This window comes from Pristiophorus japonicus, unplaced genomic scaffold (genome assembly GCF_044704955.1).
Source record: "Pristiophorus japonicus isolate sPriJap1 unplaced genomic scaffold, sPriJap1.hap1 HAP1_SCAFFOLD_234, whole genome shotgun sequence".
In the NCBI taxonomy this organism is placed as follows: Eukaryota; Metazoa; Chordata; class Chondrichthyes; family Pristiophoridae; genus Pristiophorus; species Pristiophorus japonicus.
Genome location: NW_027252058.1, coordinates 170,001 through 193,100, shown reverse-complemented (window position 1 = coordinate 193,100; position 23,100 = coordinate 170,001). Strand labels below are relative to the sequence as shown.

Genomic DNA, 23,100 nt, shown 5'->3' with positions numbered 1-23,100 from the left:
CCAACAGTCTGTTAACGCGATATGACCCATGTAAGAAACTTGTGTTAACGTGCGATGCGTCGTCCTATGGGGTCGGGTGTGTGTTGCAGCATGTCAATATCAAGGGTCAGTTACAGCCGGTAGCTTATGCCTCCAGAAGTCTGTCCCAGGCAGAAAGGGGCTACGGGATGGTAGAAAAGGAAGCGCTCGCATGTGTATATGCAGTAAAAAAAATGCACCAGTACCTGTTTGACAGGAAATTTGAGCTGGAGACAGATCACAAACCCCTAACATCCCTTTTAACCGACAACAAGGCCATAAATGCAAACGCATCGGCCCGCATACAGAGGTGGGCACTCACGTTAGCCGCCTATGACTACACAATTCGGCACAGACCGGGCACCGAAAACTGCGCCGATGCACTCAGCAGGCTCCCACTAGCCACCACTGAGGGGGCTACCGAGCATGCTGCTGAGATGGTCATGGCTGTTGAAGCTTTCGGAAGCGAATGCTCACCCGTGACAGCCTGTCAGATTAAAGTCTGGACAAATAGAGACCCGCTATTGTCTGTAGTCAAGAAATGTGTCCTGAATGGGGACTGGGCAGCCACGTACAGGGCATGCCCTGAGGAGTTTAAACCATTTCACAGGCGCAGGGATGAACTCTCGATTCAGGCCGGTTGCCTACTGTGGGGGAATCGCGTAGTCATGCCCCAGATGGGCAGAGAGGTGTTCATCAGAGAACTCCACAATGAGCACCCGGGCATTGTCATGATGAAGGCAATTGCCAGGTCACACGTTTGGTGGCCAGGGATAGACGCAGATCTGGAACTTTGTGTTCGCAGGTGCAACATGTGTGCCCAGCTGGGCCATGCGCCCAGGGAAACCCCCCTTAGTCCCTGGCCATGGCCCGCCAAGCTTTGGTCACGCATCCATGTGGACTACGCAGGTCCTTTCATGGGAAAAATGTTTTTGGTTGTAGTAGACGCCTACTCCAAATGTATCGAGTGTGACAAAACCAGGTTATCCCTTATACACCCCACCATGAAAGAAATTGTCGAGAGCAGGCGCCAGTCACAATATGACTACCATGACAGGAATGCGAGGGCACGATGTATTGATGTAAATGATCCTGTTTTTGTCCTCAACTACGCTGCAGGGCCCAAATGGCTTGCAGGCACTGTGATTGCCAAAGAGGGAAATAGGATTCTGGTCGTTAAACTTACCATGGACAAATCTGCCGCAAACATGTGGATCAAACAAAAAGGAGGTTCAGCAACCCCATAGAAGAAGCAAAGGAAGAACACGATGTAGAGTTCACTCCACCGCAGGTGATCGAACACCGGAACCAAGTGGAGGAGAGCCCAGTCACTATGGGCAGTCCGGACAGGCCTGAGGCACCACAAACAGCAGACACTCAGGCCAGTGCCCAACAACCGGAGCCCCAACTCAGGCGGTCTACAAGGGAGCGTAAACCACCAGAGAGACTTAACCTGTGATCCCAATAAGACTTTGCGGGGGAGGTGATGTCATGTATTCAACCAGCATTGTAACCCATGTATAATCTGACCTAAGTTGTACACTGTGAGAACACTGACCACTAGGTGGGAGACACTCCTAACCTGGACCTTCAGGTATAAAAGGGGAAGCTCCACCCACCTTCATCACTTGAGTGCTAAGGAATAAAGGACAGATCACAGACTGACCTTCTGTCAAGCATGGGCCTCGTGTGCATTTATACTGTGTAGTAAGGACGTATCAGGTGGGCTGTGATGGGGGAGCCTGTGGTGTCAAAGGCATCGACAGCCATGACCATCTCGGCGCTTTGCTCCGCTGCCCTCTCGGTGGTGGCCAGTGGAAGCCTGCTGAGTGCGTCGGCACAATTTTCAGTTCCGGGCCGGTGCCAGATGGAGTAGTCATAAGCAGCCAGCGTGAGAGCCCATCGCTGTCTGCGAGCTGATGCATTGGTATTGATAGTCTTGCTGTCTGACAACAGGGATGTTAATGGCTTGTGGTCCGTTTCTAATTCAAACTTCCTACCAAACAGGTACTGATGCATTTTTTTTACACCATAGACAGATGCAAGCGCTTCCTTCTCGACCATCCCATATCCTCGTTCTGCTTGAGAGAGCGACCTGGAGGCATAAGCCACAGGTTGTAGTTGACCCTCAGCATTACCCTGCTGCAACACGCACCCAACCCCATAGGACAATGCATCACATGTCAGAACCAATTTTTTATAGGAGTCGTACAGGGTCAACAACTTGTTTGAACAAAGTAGGTTTTGCGCCCGATCAAAAGCCCGTTCCTGACAGTCCCCCCAAAACCAATCGCAACCCTTATGCAGGAGCACGTGTAGCGGCTCCAACAACGTGCTCAAGTTCGGCAGAAAGTTCCTGAAATAGTTCAACAGTCCCAGAAATGAACGCAACTCCGATGTGTTGCAGGGCCGGGGTGCTTGTCGAATTGCCTCTGTTTTGGATTCGGTAGACCGAATCCCATCTGCAGCAACCCTCCTGCCCAGAAACTCAACCTCAGGAGCTAAGAACACACATTTAGACTTCTTGAGTCACAGGCCTACCCGGTCCAGTCAGCGTAGCACCTCTCCAGGTTGTGGAGGTGTTCCTCGGTGTCTCGACCCGTGATGAGGATGTCGTCCTGGAATACGATCGTTCCAGGAATGGATTTAAGCAGGCTTTCCATGTTTCGTTGAAAAATCGCGGCCGCTGATCGAATGCCAAACGGACACCTGTTATAAACGAACAGTCCCTTGTGCGGGGTGATGGTGGTCAGTAGTTTAGATTCGTTGGCCAGTTCCTGGGTCAGATAGGCTGAAGTGAGGTCCAACTTGGTGAACAGCTTGCCGCCTGCCAGCGTGGCGAAGAGGTCCTCCGCTCTCGGGAGCGGGTATTGGTCTTGTAGGGACACCCGATTGATGGTGGCCTTGTAGTCGCCTCAGATCCTGACAGAGCCATCCGCTTTTAGGACGGGAACGATGGGGCTCGCCCAGTCACTGAATTCAACAGGTGAGATGATGCCCTCTCTCAACAGCCGGTCCAATTCGCTCTCGATCGTTTCCCGCATCACATACAGCACCGCTCTGGCTTTGTGGTGCACTGGCCTGGCGTCCAGGGTGATGTGTATCACTACTTTAGTGCCTTTGAAAGTCCCGACGCCAGGTTGGAATAGTGAATCAAATTGTTGTGGGACTTGTGAGCACGAACTTCGCTCCACAGATGACATTGCGTGAACATCCCCCCATTTCCAGTTCATCTCGGCTAACCAGCTCCTCCCCAACAGTGCGGGACCATTACCCGGGACAATCCAGAGTGGCAGCCGATTCACTGATCCATTGTGTGTGACCGCCAACATTGCACTGCCTAGCATCGGAATGATTTCTTGAGTGTAAGTCTGTAATTGTGTCTCGATACCTGCTAATTTGGGTCTACTGGCTTTAAGTGGCCATAGTTTCTCAAATTGCTGATCACCCATGAGTGACTGGCTGGCCCCAGTGTCCAGCTCCATGAGTACTGGGATACCGTTTAATAAAACCCTCAGCATCATTGGTGGAGTTCTGGTGTATGAACTGTGAATATTCGCCACATGGACCCGCTGAACCTCGGCGTCCATCGATTTGCCCCAAGAGTCATCCTGACTCAAAGAACCCTCTTCTGGTCCATCCGCCTCATATATTAGTCTGGTTGCAGACTTCCTGCACATTCGAGCTAAATGGCCACTGAGATTGCAGTTCCTGCAGACAAACTGTTGAAATCTGCAAGATCTGGCTGAGTGTTTTCCCCCACACCTCCAGCATGAGTTAAAGTTTCCATTGTTGGGAACAAAGGGACTATGGCCAGGCATTCCGCGCTGACTGTCCCTTTGACTGCTCTTAAGTACCCTATTAGTGGGTGTCAATGGCCCCATCCCGGGCCGCATTGTCCACTGTGATGGCGGGAATGTCCGTTCAGCCTGCCATTGTCTCTGTTCAAGTCCTACTTTGGGGTCTATTGCTGCCTGGGGAGTGTCGGACTGCCCCTGCCTGCCTGCGGGGCTCTGAGTCGCATTGATGATGTTGACTCCCTGATCCATCGCTGCGTTAGAGACAGAATTGCATGCGTATATTATTTTCGTCTCTTCTTCCCCTACCATGAAAGTTTGAGCTAACAACGCCACCGCTTCCAAGGTCAAATCCTTGGTCTCAATTAATTTGCGGAAAATTCCCGCATGACCGATGCCCTCGATAAAGAAGTCCCTTAGCTTCTCCCCGCTGCAGGCATCTGTGAACTTACAGAGGATGGCCAAACGCCGGAGGTCCACTACGAAGTCCGGTATGCTCTGTCCTTCACGACGTCGGTGGGTGTAGAATCTGTGTCGCGCCATATGTATGCTACTCGCCGGTTTGAGGTGCTCCCCGATCAATTTGCTAAATTCTTCAAAGGTTTTGTCCGCCGGCTTTTCGGGTGCCAGTAAGTCCTTCATGAGCGCGTGAGTCTTTGGTCCGCGGCTGGTCAAAAGATCAGCCCTTCGCTTGTCAGCCGCTGCATCGCCCAGACATTCTTTCATAACGAAACTTTACTGAAGTCTCTCGACAAAATCGTCCCAGTCTTCCCCAACGCAGTACCGTTCCTCTGTGGTACCGGTGGCCATCCTCGTGGGTCGTGAATTCCCGTTTCTCGCCGCCAATGTAAAGTCCTCACTCTACAGCATGAAACCACACGAGGCACATTCTGGGGACAAGGTCACTTTGTGACCTTAACTCTTTATTCACAGGACTCCAAAGCCAATGGCCCTGCGAGGGACCTCCCTTTTCATACCTGTGTGATCAGGTAAGGAGTGTCTCCCACAAGTTCACCCCTTGTGGTCAAGGTGTGCATCTAGGCTGAGTGTATACAGTAATACAGTGGTGTTACATTGTGGTTACATACATGACAACTCCCAGGGCAGGTACAGCACTGGTTAGATACGGAGTAAGCTCCCTCTACACTGTCCCATCAAACACTCCCAGGGCAGGTACAGCATGGGGTTAGATACAGAGTAAAGCTCCCTCTACACTGTCTCATCACACACTCCCAGGGCAGGTACAGCATGGGGTTAGATACAGAGTAAAGCTCCCTCTACACTGTCCCATCAAACACTCCCAGGGCAGGTACAGCACGGGTTAGATACAGAGTAAAGCTCCCTCTACATTGTCCCATCAAACACTCCCAGGGCAGGTACAGCATGGGGTTAGATACAGAGCAAAGCTCCCACTATACTGTCCCATCACACACTCCCAGGACAGGTACAGCATCTGTTATATACAGAGTAAAGCTCCCTCTACACTGTCCCATCAAACACTCCCAGGGCAGGTACAGCATGGGATTAGATACAGAGCAAAGCTCCCACTATACTGTCCCATCACACACTCCCAGGACAGGTACAGCATCTGTTATATACAGAGTAAAGCTCCCTCTACATTGTCCCATCAAACACTCCCGGGGCAGGTGCAGCACGGGTTAGATACAGAGTAAAGCTCCCTCTACACTGTCCCATCAAACACTCCCAGGGCAGGTACAGCCTGGGCTACCTACAGAGTAAAACTGCCTTTACACTGTCCCATCAAACACTCCCCGGGCAGGTACGGCATGGGATAGATACAGAGTAAAGCTCCCTCTACATTGTTCCATCACACAGTCCCAGGGCAGGTACAGCACGGGTTAGATACAGAGTAAAGCTCCCTCTGCACTGTCCCATCAAACACTCTCAGTGTTATGCATGTTAACTGGGTTTTACCTGCCACCGGAGGGCGCGATTGTCGGAGTGCTAATGGTCACTGGCAGACATAGAAACATAGAAAATATGGAAACATAGAAAATAGGTGCAGGAGTAGGCCATTCAGCCCTTCCAGCCTGCACCACCATTCAATGAGTTCATGGCTGAACATGCAACTTCAGTATCCATTCCTGCTTTCTCACCATACCCCTTGATTCCCCTAGTAGTAAGGACTACATCTCACTCCTTTTTGAATATATTTAGTGAATTGGCCTCAACAACTTTCTGTTGTAAAGAATTCCACAGGTTCACCACTCTCTGGGTGAAGAAGTTTCTCCTCATCTCGGTCCTAAATGGCTTACCCCTTATCCTGAGACTGTGTCCCCTGGTTCTGGACTTATCCACATTATACTTCATCTGCCATGCATTTGCCCACTCACCTAACCTATCCAAGTCACTCTGCAGCCTCATAGCATCCTCCTCACAGCTCACACTGCCACCCAACTTAGTGTCATCCGCAAATTTGGAGATACTACATTTAATCCCCTCGTCTAAATCATTAATGTACAGTGTAAACAGCTGGGGCCCCAGCACAGAACCTTGCGGTACCCCACTAGTCACTGCCTGCCATTCTGAAAAGTACCCGTTTACTCCTACTCTTTGCTTCCTGTCTGACAACCAGTTCTCAATCCACGTCAGCACACTACCCCCAATCCCATGTGCTTTAACTTTGCACACTAATCTCTTGTGTGGGACCTTGTCGAAAGCCTTCTGAAAGTCCAAATACACCACATCAACTGGTTCTCCCTTGTCCACTCTACTGGAAACATCCTCAAAAAATTTCAGGAGATTTGTCAAGCATGATTTCCCTTTCACAAATCCATGCTGACTTGGACCTATCATGTCACCTCTTTCCAAATGCGCTGCTATGACATCCTTAATAATTGATTCCATCATTTTACCCACTACTGAGGTCAGGCTGACCGGTCTATAATTCCCTGTTTTCTCTCTCCCTCCTTTTTTAAAAAGTGGGGTTACATTGGCTACCCTCCACTCCATAGGAACTGATCGAGAGTCAATGGAATGTTGGAAAATGACTGTCAATGCATCCGCTATTTCCAAGGCCAACTCCTTAAGTACTCCGGGATGCAGACCATCAGGCCCTGGGGATTTATCGGCCTTCAATCCCATCAATTTCCCCAACACAATTTCCCGACTAATAAGGATTTCCCTCAGTTCCTCCTTCTTACTAGACCCTCTGACTCCTTTTATATCCGGACGGTTGTTTGTGTCCTCCTTCGTGAATCCTGAACCAAAGTACTTGTTCAATTGGTCCGCCATTTCTTTGTTCCCCGTTATGACTTCCCCTGATTCTGACTGCAGGGGACCTACGTTTGTCTTTACTAACCTTTTTCTCTTTACATATCTATAGAAAATTTTGCAGTTTGTTTTAATGTTCCCTGCAAGTTTCCTCTCGTACTCTATTTTCCCTGCCCTAATCAAACCCTTTGTCCTCCTCTGCTGACTTCTAAATTTCTCCCAGTCCCCGGGTTCGCTGCTATTTCTGGCCAATTTGTATGCCACTTCCTTGGCTTTAATCTATCCCTGATTTCCCTTGATAGCCACGGTTGAGCCACCTTCCTTTTTTATTTTTACGCCAGACAGGAATGTACAATTGTTGTAGTTCATCCATGCGGTCTCTAAATGTCTGCCACTGCCCATCCACTGTCAACCCCTTAAGTATCATTCGCCAATCTATCCTAGCCAATTCACGCCTCATACCTTCAAAGTTACCCTTCTTTAAGTTCTGGACCATGGTCTCTGAATTAACTGTTTCATTCTCCATCCTAATGCAGAATTCCACCATATTATGGTCACTCTTCCCCAAGGGACCTCGCACAACGAGATTGCTAATTAATCCTCTCTCATTACACAACACCCAGTCTAAGATGGCCTCCCCTTTGTTGGTTCCTCGACATATTGGTCTAGAAAACCATCCCTTATGCACTCCAGGAAATCCTCCCCCACTGTATTGCTTCCAGTTTAATTAGCCCAATCTATATGCATATTAAAGTCACCCATGATAACTGCTGCACCTTTATTGCATTCACCCCTAATTTCCTGTTTGATTCCCTCCCCAACCTCACTACTCCTGTTTGGTGGTCTGTACACAACACCCACTCGCATTTTCTGCCCCTTGGTATTCCGTAGCTCCACTCATACAGATTCCACATCATCCAAGCTAATGTCATTCCTTACAATTGCATTAATTTCCTCTTTAACCAGCAACACCACCCCGCCTCCTTTTCCTTTCTGTCTATCCTTCCTAAATGTTGAATACCCCTGGATGTTGAGGTCCCAGCCTTGGTCACCCTGGAGCCATGTCTCCGTGATGCCAATTACATCATACCCGTTAACTGCTATCTGCGTCCCGAGAATCGTCGTGTTCCAAGATGACATCCTGATCACCGGTCGCGATGCCATCGAACACCTGCACAACCTGGAAGAGGTTCTACATCATCTGGACAGAGTGGGACTCAGGCTAAAATGCTCCAAGTGTGTTTTCATGGCACTCGAAGTCGAATTCCTGGGGAGAAAGATTGCAGCAGACGGCATCAGGCCTACAGACTCGAAGACGGAGGCCATCAAGAATGCACCCAGACCCCAGAGTGTGACAGAGCTGCGTTCGTTCCTTGGTCGTCTCAACGATTTCGGTAACTTTCCACCTAGTTTGAGCACATTGCTGAAAAAGGGTAACGACTGGGTTTGGGGCAAATCTCAAGACAGAGCCTTTGAGAAGGCCAGGAACCTGCTATGTTCCAATAAATTACTGGTACACTGTGACCCATGTAAGCGGTTAATGCTGGCCCGCGACGTCTCATCATATGGGGTCGGTTGTGTGCTCCTGTAAGCCAATATATCAGGCAAACTCCAACCAGCAGTCTGTCTAAGGCTGAAAGAGCCTATGGTATGGTAGAGAAAGGGGCTTTAGCATGCGTATATGGGATTAGGAAACTGCACCAATTCCTGTTTGGGCTTTGGTTTGAGCTTGAAACAGACCACAAGCCGCTCATTTCATTGTTTTCTGAAAACAAAGGGGTAAACACCAATGCCTCATCTCGCATCCAAAGATGGGCACTGACAATATACGCTTATGATTACGTCATCCGCCACAGACCAGGCTCTGTAAACTATGCTGATGTGCTTAGGCAGCTACCATTGCCGACAACTGAGGTGGAAATGCCACAGCCCGCAGACTTGCTGCTGGTCATGGATGCTGTTACGTATGTAAACATTGTAACTGTGTAAGACTTGCCACCAGAGGGCGCAACTGTTGGAGGCCCAAGTGTCACCTGCACACCTCGTGCAAGGGAGTATAAAAGGTTGCCTGCCATGCTGCTTAGGCACTCTGGCATTGTATTAAAGGGGCTAAGGTCACATCAGTTTTAGCTCACAGTACTCAGTGTCGTGGAGTTCTTCCATACTAAACAATTGGCGACGAGTAACAGATTGCGAACTCTCACACGGTCATGGCTGCCGTTGGTATTTTAGAGAGATTTGTAGAGGGTGATGATTGGGAAGCCCTCGTTGAGCATCTCGACCAGTACTTCGTGGCCAACGAGCTGGATGGGGACTATAAAACGATCAAGCGCGCGGCGATTCTCCTCACCGTGTGTGGGTCCACAATAGACGGCCTCATCCAGAATCCGCTAGCACCGGAGAAACCAGCGGAGAAGACATATACAGAGTTGTATCCGCTGGTTCGGGAACACCTCAAGCCGAAGGAGAGCGTCTTAATGGCCGGGTATCACTTCTACACGTACCACCGCTCCGAGGGCCAGGACGTGGCGAGTTATGTCGCCGACCTGAGACACCTTGCAGGAACTTGCGAATTTGATGGATTTTGGGGGGAAATGCTGCGGGACGTTTTTGTGCTTGGCATCGGCCACGAGGTCATTCTTCGCAAGCTGCTGTCCACCGAATCCCTGGACCTGAGCAAGGCCATCACGATAGCCCAGGCATTCATATCCACGAGCGACAATACCAGACAGATATCTTCCCAGCATCGAAGCTCACCGGCAAGTACTGTGCAGAAAATAACGTCGCGAGCAGGCAGAACTGCATATGGCAGGACCTACACGTCTGCAGCTGCAAGACCAACGATGACTCGGAGTCCGCCATCGGGCGTGAATGCAAGTCCATTAGCATCATGTTGGCACTGCGGAGGTTAATCATCGAGCCCATCAATGTCGCTTCAAGCACTACGTGTGTAAAGGCTGCGAAACAATGTGCAAGTGTGCCGTGACTCACCACGTGGCAGAGTCGGCAGAGGATGATCGATCCGGCGCAGATCACACAGAACAAACAAGAGAGGCAACTCAACCCGAGGAAGAAGTGTATGGGTACACACCTTCACCACCAAGAGCCCTCCTATTATGCTGAAAGTCAAATTGAACGGTATTCCGGTATCAATGGAATTGGACACGGGGGCGAGTCAGTCAATTATGAGCCAGAAGGCTTTTGAGAAACTGTGGGGCAACAAGGCACAAAGGCCCAAACTGAGCCCGATTCAGGCAAAGCTGTGCACCTACACCAAAGAGCTCATACCAGTCATTGGCAGTGCGGCAGTGAAGGTATCGTACGATGGAGCTGTGCCTGACCTATCACTGTGGATCGTACCAGGCGATGGCCCAACGCTGTTCGGCAGAAGCTGGCTGGGAAAGATTGGGCGGAACTGGGACAACATCAAAGCACTGTCTTCAGTGGACGATGTGCTCAAGTGTTGAGCAAGTTACCGTCGCTATTTGAACCAGCATCGGCAACTTCACAGGTGCCAAGGTCCAGATCCATCTAGTCCCCGATGCACGGCCCGTCCATCACAAGGCTCAGGCGGTTCCATACACGATGAAGGAGAAAGTCGAGATCGAACTGGACAGACTTCAACGAGAGGAAATCATATCACCAGTCGAGTTCAGCGAGTGGGCCAGTCCGATTGTTCCGGTGTTGAAAAGCGATAACATGGTCAGAATCTGCGGAGACTACAAGGTAACGATTAACCGAGTCTCACTACAGGACCAGTACCCACTGCCCAAAATTAAATGAAGTCGTTTCACCGACGCAAAGTTAAAATGTCCATCCAGTCAGATTGTCTCTTATGGGGTAATCACGCGGTTTTGCCAAAAAAAGGCAGGGAAACGATTATAGGCGATGTGCAAAATACCTACCCAGACATAGTCATGATGAAGACTATAGCCAGGTCGCATGTTTGGTGGCCCGGCATTGACTCGGACTTAGAGCCATGTGTACACCAGTGCAACACGTGCTCACACTGAGCAATGCACCAAGGGAGGCTCCATTGAGTCTGTGATCATGGCCCTCCAAACCGTGGTTCAAGATCCACGTAGATTTTGCTGGCCCTTTCGAGGAAAGATGTTTTTAGTGGTAGTGGACGCTTACTCCAAATGGTTTGAATGTGTAATCATGTCATCCAGCACGTCCACAGCCACCATTGAAAGCCTCCGGGCCATGTTTGCCACCCATGGCCTGCCCGACGTCCTTGTCAGTGACAATGGACCGTGTTTCGCCAGCTCGGAATTCCACAAGTTAATGGCCAGTAATGACACCAAGCATGTCAGGTCTGTCCCTTTCAAACCCGCGTCTAACGGTCAAGTGGAGCGGGCTGTCCAATCCATTAAGCAGAGCCGAAAACGCGTGACTCATGGCTCCCTACAGACCCGGTCGCTCACCGGGGTCCCTCCTGCCAAGCTGTTAATGAAGAGAGGCCTCAAAACCAGGCTCTCCCTTGTACACCCGGATCTCGATGATCACGTCGAAACCAGAAAGCAACAGCAGCGATGGTACGACGATCGCGCGGCCGTATCACGTGCCATTGCTGTTCGTGACCCTGTGTTTGTCCTGAATTATGGTCATGGTCCAAAGTGGGTTGCTGGCACGGTTTTGGCCAAGGAGGGGAACCGGGTGTGAGTAGACAAACTGTTAAATGGCCAAACGTGCAAGAGGCTCATCGACCAAACCAAACTGTGATTCACAGACAACCCAGAACAAACTGAAGATGACATCATCATCGACCAACCAACACACATCCAACCATTAGCTGACCCTTGTGTCATTCACAAAGACGAACCGACCATCCTCGACAGTCCTTTCAGACCGACTGCTCCGCAATGCAGCAATGGTCCTACTAACTACCCAAGCTTGGGTTCGAACTGAGAAGATCAACCAGGGAGCGGAAGGCCCCGGACCATCTCAACTTGTAAATACAACCTGTACCAAGGACTTTGGGGGGAATGATGTTATGTATGTGAACTGGGTTTTACCAGACACCAGAGGGCGCGACTGTCGGAGTGCTAATGGTCACTGGCAGACACGTGCAAGCCATGTATATAATGTTGGCAGCCATGTTGAATCCTCACTTTGAGAGTAAATAAACTGGAGTAAGGTCATGTCTGAATTAGCTCACCGTACTTAGCCTTGTGGAGTTATTCAATATTTAACACGCAGGGCAGGTACAGCATGGGGTTAGATCCAGAGTAAAGCTCCCCCTACACTGGCCCATCAAACATTCCCAGGGCAGGTACAGGGGGTTAGATACAGAGTAAAGCTCCCTCTACACTGTCCCATCAAACACTCCCAGGGCTGGTACAGCACGGCGTTAGATACAGAGTAAAGCTCCCTCTACACTGTCCCATCACACACTCCCAGGGCAGGTACAGCATGGGGTTAGATACAGAGTAAAGCACCCTCTACACTGTACCATCAAACACTCCCAGGGCAGGTACAGCACGGGGTTAGATACAGAGTAAAGCTCCCTCTGCACTGTCCCATCAAACACTCCCTGGGCAGGTACAGCATGGGGTTAGATACAGAGTAAAGCTCCCTCTACACTGTCCCATCAAACACTCCCAGGGCAGGTACAGCACTGGGTTAGATACAGAATAAAACTCCCTCTGCACTGTCCCATCAAACACTCCCTGGGCAGGTATAGAACAGGGTTAGATACAGAGTAAAGCTCCCTCTACACTGTACCATCAAACACTCCCACGGCAGGTACAGCACGGGGTTAGATACAGAATAAAGCTCCGTCTACACTGTCCCATCAAACACTCCCAGGACAGGTACAGGGGGTTAGATACAGAGTAAAGCTCCCTCTACACTGTCCCATCAAACACTCCCAGGGCAGGTACAGCACGGGGTTAGAAAGAGAGTAAAGCTCCCTCTACACTGTCCCATCAAACATTCCAGGGCAGGGACAGGGGGTTAGATACACAGTAAAGCTCCCTCTACACTGCCCCATCAAACACTCCCAGGCCATGTATAGGGGGTTAGATACAGAGTAAAGCTCCCTCTGCACTGTCCCATCAAACATTCCCAGGGCAGGTACAGCATGGGGTTAGATACAGAGTAAAGCTCCCTCTACACTGTCCCATCAAACACTCCCAGGGGGTTCAGGCTGGGTGAGAGGGGTGCGGTCTGCTGGTGATTTTCTGAGCTTTGTTCCGCTGGGCGAACCGAGGAAAGGAGAAGTTCAGAAACATCTGCGATGGGCAGCCGGCCGTGTCGGCGAGAGAGAGATAAACATCCGGACAGCCCAGCCCCTGGGGAGTCAGCTCGCTCGCTCACTCACTGGCTCAGTCCCTGGGGGCTCAGACATCACACGCTGCGGGAGGCAGATCAATCCGCCAGCGCAGTGTCACGGGCAGGATCGGCGATGGCGAGAGCTGCGTTCCCAACCTTGGCGGTGAGACTCCTGGTGTTGGCAACTGTGGTCGACGGTGAGTGTGGGGGGAGAGGTCTCGGAGTGAGGGAGGGGGAGCTCAGTGGCGTGTGAGGGGGGACTTGTGAGGCCAGGAGGTGGTGTTGGAAGGTGGAGGCAGGGGTTGGAAGGTGGGGGGGAGGGGGTAGTGCCTAGCGATGGTCGGTGGGGGCCTCGGAGGGGTGTGTCGGCCTGCGGGGGATGTCTCAGAGCCGGCTGTCAGAGGAGAAGGTAGGGATCTGCAAAGCGCCGGAGGGGGTGAATCTCCCGACTCGAAGATGAGCCTGAACATTAATGTCGTAGCTCGGTAATGGCACTGAGAGGAAGGGCCTGACTTCAGGACTTGCGTCAGTCCTTGTTTGGGTCACACTGGGAGCACTGAGCACAGTTCTGGCGGCCATGCTATAGAAAGGATCAAGAGGTGCCAGAAAAGGTGCAACAATGATTCACCAGGGTGATAATAGAACTGAAAGCCAACAACTATCAGGGACGTTTGATCTGGCTGGGATGATATTGCACCCGAAAAGGCAATGATGAGGGGCGGGCTGATAGAGTTCTGCAAAATTGTGAAAAGTTTGATTGAGGGGGCAGTGAGAATATGTGTGTTCTTGTGGTGGGGAGCAGAACCAGGGGCCATCAATATAAGATCGTCACTAATAATCCTGTGGGGAATTCAGGAGAAATATCTTTACCCAGAGAGGGGTGAGATGGGGATATAGACATCTTTACACTGGGAATGGTGAGATGGGGATATAGACATCTTTACACTGGGAATGGTGAGATGGAGATATAGACATCTTTACCCAGAGAATGGTGAGATGGAGATATAGACATCTTTACCCAGGGAATGGTGAGATGGGGATATAGACATCTTTACACTGGGAATGGTGAGATGGAGATATAGACATCTTTACCCAGGGAATGGTGAGATGGGGATATAGACATCTTTACCCAGGGAATGGTGAGATGGGGATATAGACATCTTTACACTGGGAATGGTGAGATGGAGATATAGACATCTTTACCCAGGGAATGGTGAGATGGAGATATAAACATCTTTACCCAGAGAGGGGTGAGATGGGGATATAGACATCTTTACCCAGGGAATGGTGAGATGGGGATATAGACATCTTTACATTGGGAATGGTGAGATGGGGATATAGACATCTTTACACTGGGAATGGTGAGATGGGGATATAGACATCTTTACACTGGGAATGGTGAGATGGAGATATAGACATCTTTACACTGGGAATGGTGAGATGGGGATATAGACATCTTTACAATGGGAATGGTGAGATGGGGATATAGACATCTTTACCCAGGGAATGGTGAGAGGGGGATATAGACATCTTTACCCAGAGAATGGTGAGATGGGGATATAGACATCTTTACCCAGGGAATGGTGAGAGGGGGATATAGACATCTTTACCCAGAGAATGGTGAGATGGGGATATAGACATCTTTACCCAGAGAATGGTGAGATGGAGATATAGACATCTTTACCCAGAGAATGGTGAGATGGAGATATAGACATCTTTACCCAGAGAATGGTGAGATGGGGATATAGACATCTTTACACTGGGAATGGTGAGATGGAGATATAGACATCTTTACCCAGAGAGGGGTGAGATGGGGATATAGACATCTTTACCCAGAGAGGGGTGAGATGGGGATATAGACATCTTTACCCAGGGAATGGTGAGATGGAGATATAGACATCTTTACCCAGAGAGGGGTGAGATGGGGATATAGACATCTTTACCCAGAGAGGTGTGAGATGGGGATATAGACATCTTTACCCAGAGAGGTGTGAGATGGGGATATTGACATCTTTACCCAGAGAGGTGTGAGATGGGGATATAGACATCTTTACCCAGGGAATGGTGAGATGGGGATATAGACATCTTTACACTGGGAATGGTGAGATGGAGATATAGACATCTTTACCCAGAGAGGGGTGAGATGGGGATATAGACATCTTTACCCAGAGAGGTGTGAGATGGGGATATAGACATCTTTACCCAGAGAGGAGTGAGAGGGGGATATAGACATCTTTACCCAGGGAATGGTGAGATGGAGATATAGACATCTTTACCCAGAGAGGGGTGAGATGGGGATATAGACATCTTTACCCAGAGAGGTGTGAGATGGGGATATAGACATCTTTACCCAGAGAGGAGTGAGAGGGGGATATAGACATCTTTACCCAGAGAATGGTGAGATGGGGATAGAGACATCTTTACCCAGAGAATGGTGAGATGGGGATATAGACATCTTTACCCAGAGAGGGGTGAGATGGGGATAGAGACATCTTTACCCAGAGAGAGGTGAAATGGGGATATAGACATCTTTACCCAGGGAATGGTGAGATGGGGATATAGACATCTTTACCCAGAGAATGGTGAGATGGGGATATGGACATCTTTACCCAGAAAATGGTGAGATGGGGATATAGACATCTTTACCCAGAGAATGGTGAGATGGGGATACAGACATCTTTACCCAGGGAATGGTGAGATGGGGATATAGACATCTTTACCCAGAGAATGGTGAGATGGGGATAGAGACAGCTTTAACCAGGGAATGGTGAGATCGGGATATAGACATCTTTTCACAGGGAATGGTGAGATGGGGATATAGACAGCTTTAACCAGGGAATGGTGAGATCGGGATATAGACATCTTTTCACAGGTAATGGTGAGATGGGGATATAAACATCTTTACACAGGGAATGGTGAGATGGGGAAATAGACATCTTTACCCAGAGAGGGGTGAGATGGGGATATAGACATCGTTACCCAGAGAATGGTGAGATGGGGATATAGACATATTTTCCCAGAGAATGGTGAGATGGGGATATAGACATCGTTACCCAGAGAATGGTGAGATGGGGATATAGACATCTTTTCCCAGAGAATGGTGAGATGGGGATATAGACATCTTTTCCCAGAGAATGGTGAGATGAGGATATAGACATCTTTTCCCAGAGAATGGTGAGATGGGGATATAGACATCTTTACCCAGGGAATGGTGAGATGGGGATATAGACATCTTTACCCAGAGAATGGTGAGATGGGGATATAGACATCTTTACCCAGAGAATGGTGAGATGGGGATATAGACATATTTACCCAGAGAGGAGTGAGAGGGGGATATAGACATCTTTACCCAGGAGGGGTGAGATGGGGATATAGACATCTTTACCCAGAGAGTGGTGAGATGGGGATACAGACATCTTTACCCAGAGAATGGTGAGATGGGGACATAGACATCTTTACCCAGAGAATGGTGATATGGGGATAGAGACATCTTTTCACAGGGAATGGTGAGATGGGGATATAGACATCTTTACCCAGGGAATGGTGAGATGGGGATATAGACATCTTTACACTGGGAATGGTGAGATGGGGGATATAGACATCTTTACACTGGGAATGGTGAGATGGGGAGAACGACATCTTTACCCAGAGAGAGGTGAGATGGGGATATAGATATCTTTACCCAGAGAGGGGTGAGATGGGGATATAGATATCTTTACCCAGAGAGGGGTGAAATGGGGATATAGACATCTTTACCCAGGGAATGGTGAGATGGGGATATAGACATCTTTACCCAGGGAATGGTGAGATGGGGATATAGACATCTTTACCCAGAGAATGGTGAGATGGGGATATAGATATCTTTACCCACAGAGGGGTGAGGTGGGGATATAGACATCTTTACTCGGGGAACGGTGAGAGGGGGATATAGACATCTTTACCCAGAGAGGGGTGAGATGGGGATATAGACATCTTTACCCAGAGAATGGTGAGATGGGGATATAGACATCTTCACCCAGAGAGGGGTGAGATGGGGATATAGACATCTTTACCCAGGGAATGGTGAGATGGGGGTATAGACATCTTTAACCAGGGAATGGTGAGATGGGGATATAGACATCTTTACCCAGAGTGGGGTGAGAGGGGGATATAGACATCTTTGCCCAGAGAGGGGTGAGATGGGGATATAGACATCTTTACCCAGAGAGGGATGAGATGGGGATATAGATACCTTTACCCAGAGAATGGTGAGATGCGGATATAGACATTGATACCCAGAGAGGGGTGAGATGGGGATATAGACATCTTTACCCAGAGAGTGGTGAGATGGGCATATAGACATCTTTACCCAGAGAATGGTGAGATGGGGATATAGACATCTTTACCCAGAGAGCGGTGAGATGGGGATATAGACATCTTTACCCAGAGAGGGATGAGATGGGGATATAGACATCTTTACCCAGAGAGGGGTGAGATGGGGATATAGACATCTTTACCCAGAGAGTGGTGAGATGGGGATATAGACATCTTTACCCAGTGAGGGGTGAGATGGGGATATAGACATCTTTACCCAGAGAATGGTGAGATGGGGACATAGACATCTTTACCCAGAGAGGGGTGAGATGGGGATAGAGACATCTTTTCACAGGGAATGGTGAGATGGGGATATAGACATCTTTACCCAGATAATGGTGAGATGGGAATATAGACATCTTTACCCAGAGAGGGGTGAGATGGGGATATAGACATCTTTACCCAGAGAATGGTGAGATGGGGATATAGACATCTTTACCCAGGGAATGGTGAGATGGGGATATAGACATCTTTACCCAAGAATGGTGAGATGGGGATATAGACATCTTTACCCAGAGAGGGGTGAGATGGGGATATAGACATCTTTACCCAGAGAATGGTGAGATGGGGATATAGACATCTTTACCCAGAGAATGGTGAGATGGGAATATAGACATCTTTACCCAGAGAGGGGTGAGTTGGGGATATAGACATCTTTACCCAGAGAATGGTGAGATGGGGATATAGACATCTTTACCCAGGGAATGGTGAGATGGGGATATAGACATCTTTACCCAGAGAGGGGTGAGATGGGGATATAGACATCTTTACCCAGAGAGAGGTGAGATGGGAATATAGACATCTTTACCCAGAGAGGGGTGAGATGGGGATATAGGCATCTTTACCCAGAGAGGGGTGAGATGGGGATATAGACATCTTTACCCAGAGAGGACTGAGATGGGGATATAGACATCTTTACCCAGGGAATGGTGAGATGGGAATATAGACATCTTTACCCAGAGAGGGGTGAGATGGGGATATAGACATCTTTACCCAGAGAGGGGTGAGATGGGGATATAGACATCTTTACCCAGGGAATGGTGAGATGGGGATATAGACATCTTTACCCAGAGAATGGTGAGAGGGGGATATAGACATCTTTACCCAGAGAATGATGAGATGGGGATATAGACATCTTTACCCAGAAAGCTGTGAGCTGGGGATATAGACATCTTTACCCAGAGAAGGGTGAGATGGGGATATAGACAACTTTATCCAGAGAAGGGTGAGATGGGGATATGGACATCTTTACCCAGAGAATGGTGAGAGGGGGATATATACATCTTTACCCAGAGAGAGGTGAGATGGGGATATAGACATCTTTACCCAGAAAGGTGTGAGATGGGGATATAGACATCTTTACCCAGAGAATGGTGAGATGGGGATATAGACATCTTTACCCAGAGAAGGGTGAGATGGGGATAGAGACATCTTTACCCAGGGAATGGTGAGATGGGGATATAGACATCTTTACCCAGAGAGGGGTGAGATGAGGATAGAGACATCTTTACCCAGGGAATGTTGAGATGGGGATATAGACATCTTTGCCCAGAGAAGGGTGAGATGGGGATATAGACATCTTTACCCAGAGAAGGGTGAGATGGGGATATAGACAACTTTATTCAGAGAATGGTGAGATGGGGATATAGACATCTTTACCCAGGGAAGGGTGAGATGGGGATATAGACATCTTTACCCAGAGAGGGGTGAGATGGGGATATAGACAACTTTATCCAGAGAAGGGTGAGATGGGGATATAGACAACTTTATTCAGAGAATGGTGAGATGGGGATATAGACATCTTTACCCAGGGAAGGGTGAGATGGGGATATAGACATCTTTACCCAGAGAGGGGTGAGATGGGGATATAGACAACTTTATCCAGAGAATGGTGAGATGGGGATATAGACAACTTTATCCAGAGAATGGTGAGATGGGGATATAGACATCTTTACCCAGAGAGGGGTGAGATGGGGATATAGACATCTTTACCCAGAGACGGGTGAGATGGGGATATAGACATCTTTACCCAGGGAATGTTGAGATGGGTGATGTAGACAGATTCAGTGAGTGGGCAAGGACATTGCAAATGGAATATCACGTTGAGAAATGTGAATTATCCACTTTGGTGGTGTAAATACAAAATTGAGTATTTCTAAATGGTCAGAGATTGGGAAATGTTGTAGTTCAGAGGGACTTGGGTGTTCTTGTACATAAATCACTGAAAGTTAACCAGCAGGTACAGCAAGCAGTTAGGAAAGCAAATGGTATGTTGGCCTTTATTACAGGATGATTTGGGTATAAGAGTATACACATCTGAGACCACACCTGGAGTATTGTGTACAGTTTTGGTCTCCTTACCTCAGGAAGGCTATACTTGCCATAGAGGGAGTGCAGCGAAGGTTCACAGACTGATTCCTGGGATGGGGAGATTGTCCTATGAGGAGAGATTGAGTAGACTAGGCCGATATTCTCTTGCGTTTAGAAGAATGAGAGGTGATCTCATTGAAAGATACAAAATTCTTACAGGGCTTGACAGGGTAGATGCTGGGAGGATGTTTCCCCTGGGCTACGGAGTCTGGAACCAGGGGTCACAGTCTCAGGATAAGGGGTCGGCCATTTAGGACTGAGATGAGGAGAAATTTCTTCACTCAGAGTGGTGAATCTCTGGAATTCTCTGCCCCAGGGGGCTGTGGAGGCTCAGTATTTGAGTATATTCAAGGCGGAGATCGATAGGTTTTTGGACATGAAGAGGGATCTGGGGAATGGGCGGGAAAGTGGAGTTGAGGTCGAAGATCAGCCGTGATCTCATTGAATGTCGGAGCAGGCTCGAGGGGCCGAATGGCCGACACCTGCTCCTAATTCTTATGTTCAAATCTATTTATGAGACTGTGGCACTCGCTCCCACGGGGAGGGGTTGAGGTGAATAGTATCGATGTATTTAAGGGGATGTTGGATAAACCCATGAGGGAGAAAGGAATAGAAGGATATGGTGATAGGGGTGAGATGGAGAGGGGTGGGAAGGGGCTGGTGTGGAGGTTAGTTTCTGTGCTGTGCATTCTATGAACATGACTTTTGGACGCTTCTTTTAACAGCAGCAACTGGCATTTACAACAGTGCTATTAGCCTGGTAAAACGTCTCAAGGCACTTCACAGGAGCTTAATCAGACAGTGAATACTGCCCCTCCGACAGTGCGGTGCTCCCTCAGTACTGCCCCTCCGACAGTGCGGTGCTCCCTCAGTACTGCCCCTCCGACAGTGCGGCGCTCTCTCAGTACTGCCCCTCCGACAGTGCGGTGCTCCCTCAGTACTGCCCCTCCGACAGTGCGGCACTCCCTCAGTACTGCCCCTTCCGACAGTGCGGCACTCCCTCAGTACTGCCCCTTCCGACAGTGCGGTGCTCCCTCAGTACTGCCCCTCCGACAGTGCGGTGCTCCCTCAGTACTGCCCCTCCGACAGTGCGGTGCTCCCTCAGTACTGCCCCTCCGACAGTGCGGCGCTCCCTCAGTACTGCCCCTCCGACAGTGCGGTGCTCCCTCAGTACTGCCCCTCCGACAGTGCGGTGCTCCCTCAGTACTGCCCCTCCGACAGTGCGGCGCTCCCTCAGTACTGCCCCTCCCACAGTGCGGGGCTCCCTCAGTACTGCCCCTCCGACAGTGCGGCGCTCCCTCAGTACTGCCCCTCCCACAGTGCGGGGCTCCCTCAGTACTGCCCCTCCGACAGTGCGGCACTCCCTCAGTACTGCCCCTCCGACAGTGTGGCACTCCCTCAGTACTGCCCCTCCGACAGTGCAGCGCTCCCTCAGTACTGCCCCTCCGACAGTGCGGCGCTCCCTCAGCACTGCCCCTCCGACAGTGCAGCACTCCATCAGTACTGCCCCACCGACAGTGCAGCGCTCCCTCAGTACTGCCCCTCCGACAGTGCAGCACTCCATCAGTACTGCCCCTCCGACAGTGCAGCGCTCCCTCAGTACTGCCCCTCCGACAGTGCAGCGCTCCCTCAGTACTGCCCCTCCGACAGTGCAGCACTCCATCAGTACTGCCCCTCCGACAGTGCGGCGCTCCCTCAGTACTGCCCCTCCGACAGTGCGGTGCTCCCTCAGTACTGCCCCTCCGACAGTGCGGCGCTCCCTCAGCACTGCCCCTCCGACAGTGCGGCGCTCCCTCAGTACTGCCCCTCCGACAGTGCGGCGCTCCCTCAGCACTGCCCCTCCGACAGTGCGGCGCTCCCTCAGTACTGCCCCTCCGACAGTGCGGTGCTCCCTCAGTACTGCCCCTCCGACAGTGCAGCGCTCCCTCAGTACTGCCCCTCCTACAGTGAGGCACTCCTTCAGTCCTGCCCCTCTGACAGTGCAGCGCTCCCTCAGTACTGCCCCTCCTACAGTGAGGCACTCCCTCAGTACTGCCCCTCCGACAGTGCAGCACTCCCTCAGTCCTGCCCCTCCGACAGTGCTGCACTCCCTCAGTACTGCCCCTCCGACAGTGCGGCGTTTCCCAGGCTCCTGGTTTCTGTATCGACCTTTGTCTGTGAGATGTTGCCTCTTTAAAACCAGCTCCACATAAACATCTCGTTCCAGGACCCCGGCCCATTCTCCGGCTCATCCCCCACCCACCCATCCTCCTCTCACTCCACCCCCACCCCAGTGCTTGTATCGCGGCTGGAGAGGAGCCAATTGCCCAGTGTGCGGAGTGCTGGGGTTGGTTCCGTGGCCTGGGGCGAGTGGGTAAGAGTGGCATATTCAGACCGGCGATGAGCTGCCATCAACACACACACACATTCTCACTCACACACTCACTCCCACACGCTCACACGCTCACACTCACTCTCACACGCTCACACTCACACACTCACTCTCACACTCACACACTCACACACACACTTACGCACTTACACACTTACACACTCACACACTCACACACACACACACACTCACTCACACACTCACACACTTACACACTCACACACACACTCACAGACACACACACACTCACACACACACTCACACACACACACACTCACACACTCACACACTTACACACTCACACACAACTCACACACACACACACACACTCACACACACACTCACACACACTCACACACACACACTCACACACACTCACACACTCACACACACACTCACACACACTAACACACACACACGCACACACACTCACACACTCACACACACACTCACACACACTCACACACTCACACACACACACGCACACTCACACGCACACTCACACACACACACTCACACGCACACTCACACACACACACTCACACACACACACTCACACGTTCACACACACACTCACACACTCACACACACTCACTCACACACTCACACACACACACTCACTCACACACTCACGCACTCACAGACACACACACACTCACACTCACACACATACTCAGACAC

At 50.2% G+C, this 23,100-nt stretch overlaps 1 protein-coding gene across 1 annotated transcript in view; it reads left to right on the top strand.

Moving 5' to 3' along the window:
- Positions 1–13,454: 13,454 nt before the first annotated feature.
- Positions 13,455–23,100, top strand: part of cd79a (CD79a molecule, immunoglobulin-associated alpha) — a 179,146-nt gene continuing 169,500 nt past the window's right edge. The window contains exon 1 of the mRNA XM_070871272.1: positions 13,455–13,522. Within this exon, the coding sequence (XP_070727373.1) occupies positions 13,459–13,522 (64 nt within the window). The 5' untranslated portion in view covers positions 13,455–13,458. The remainder of the gene's footprint in view (positions 13,523–23,100) is intronic.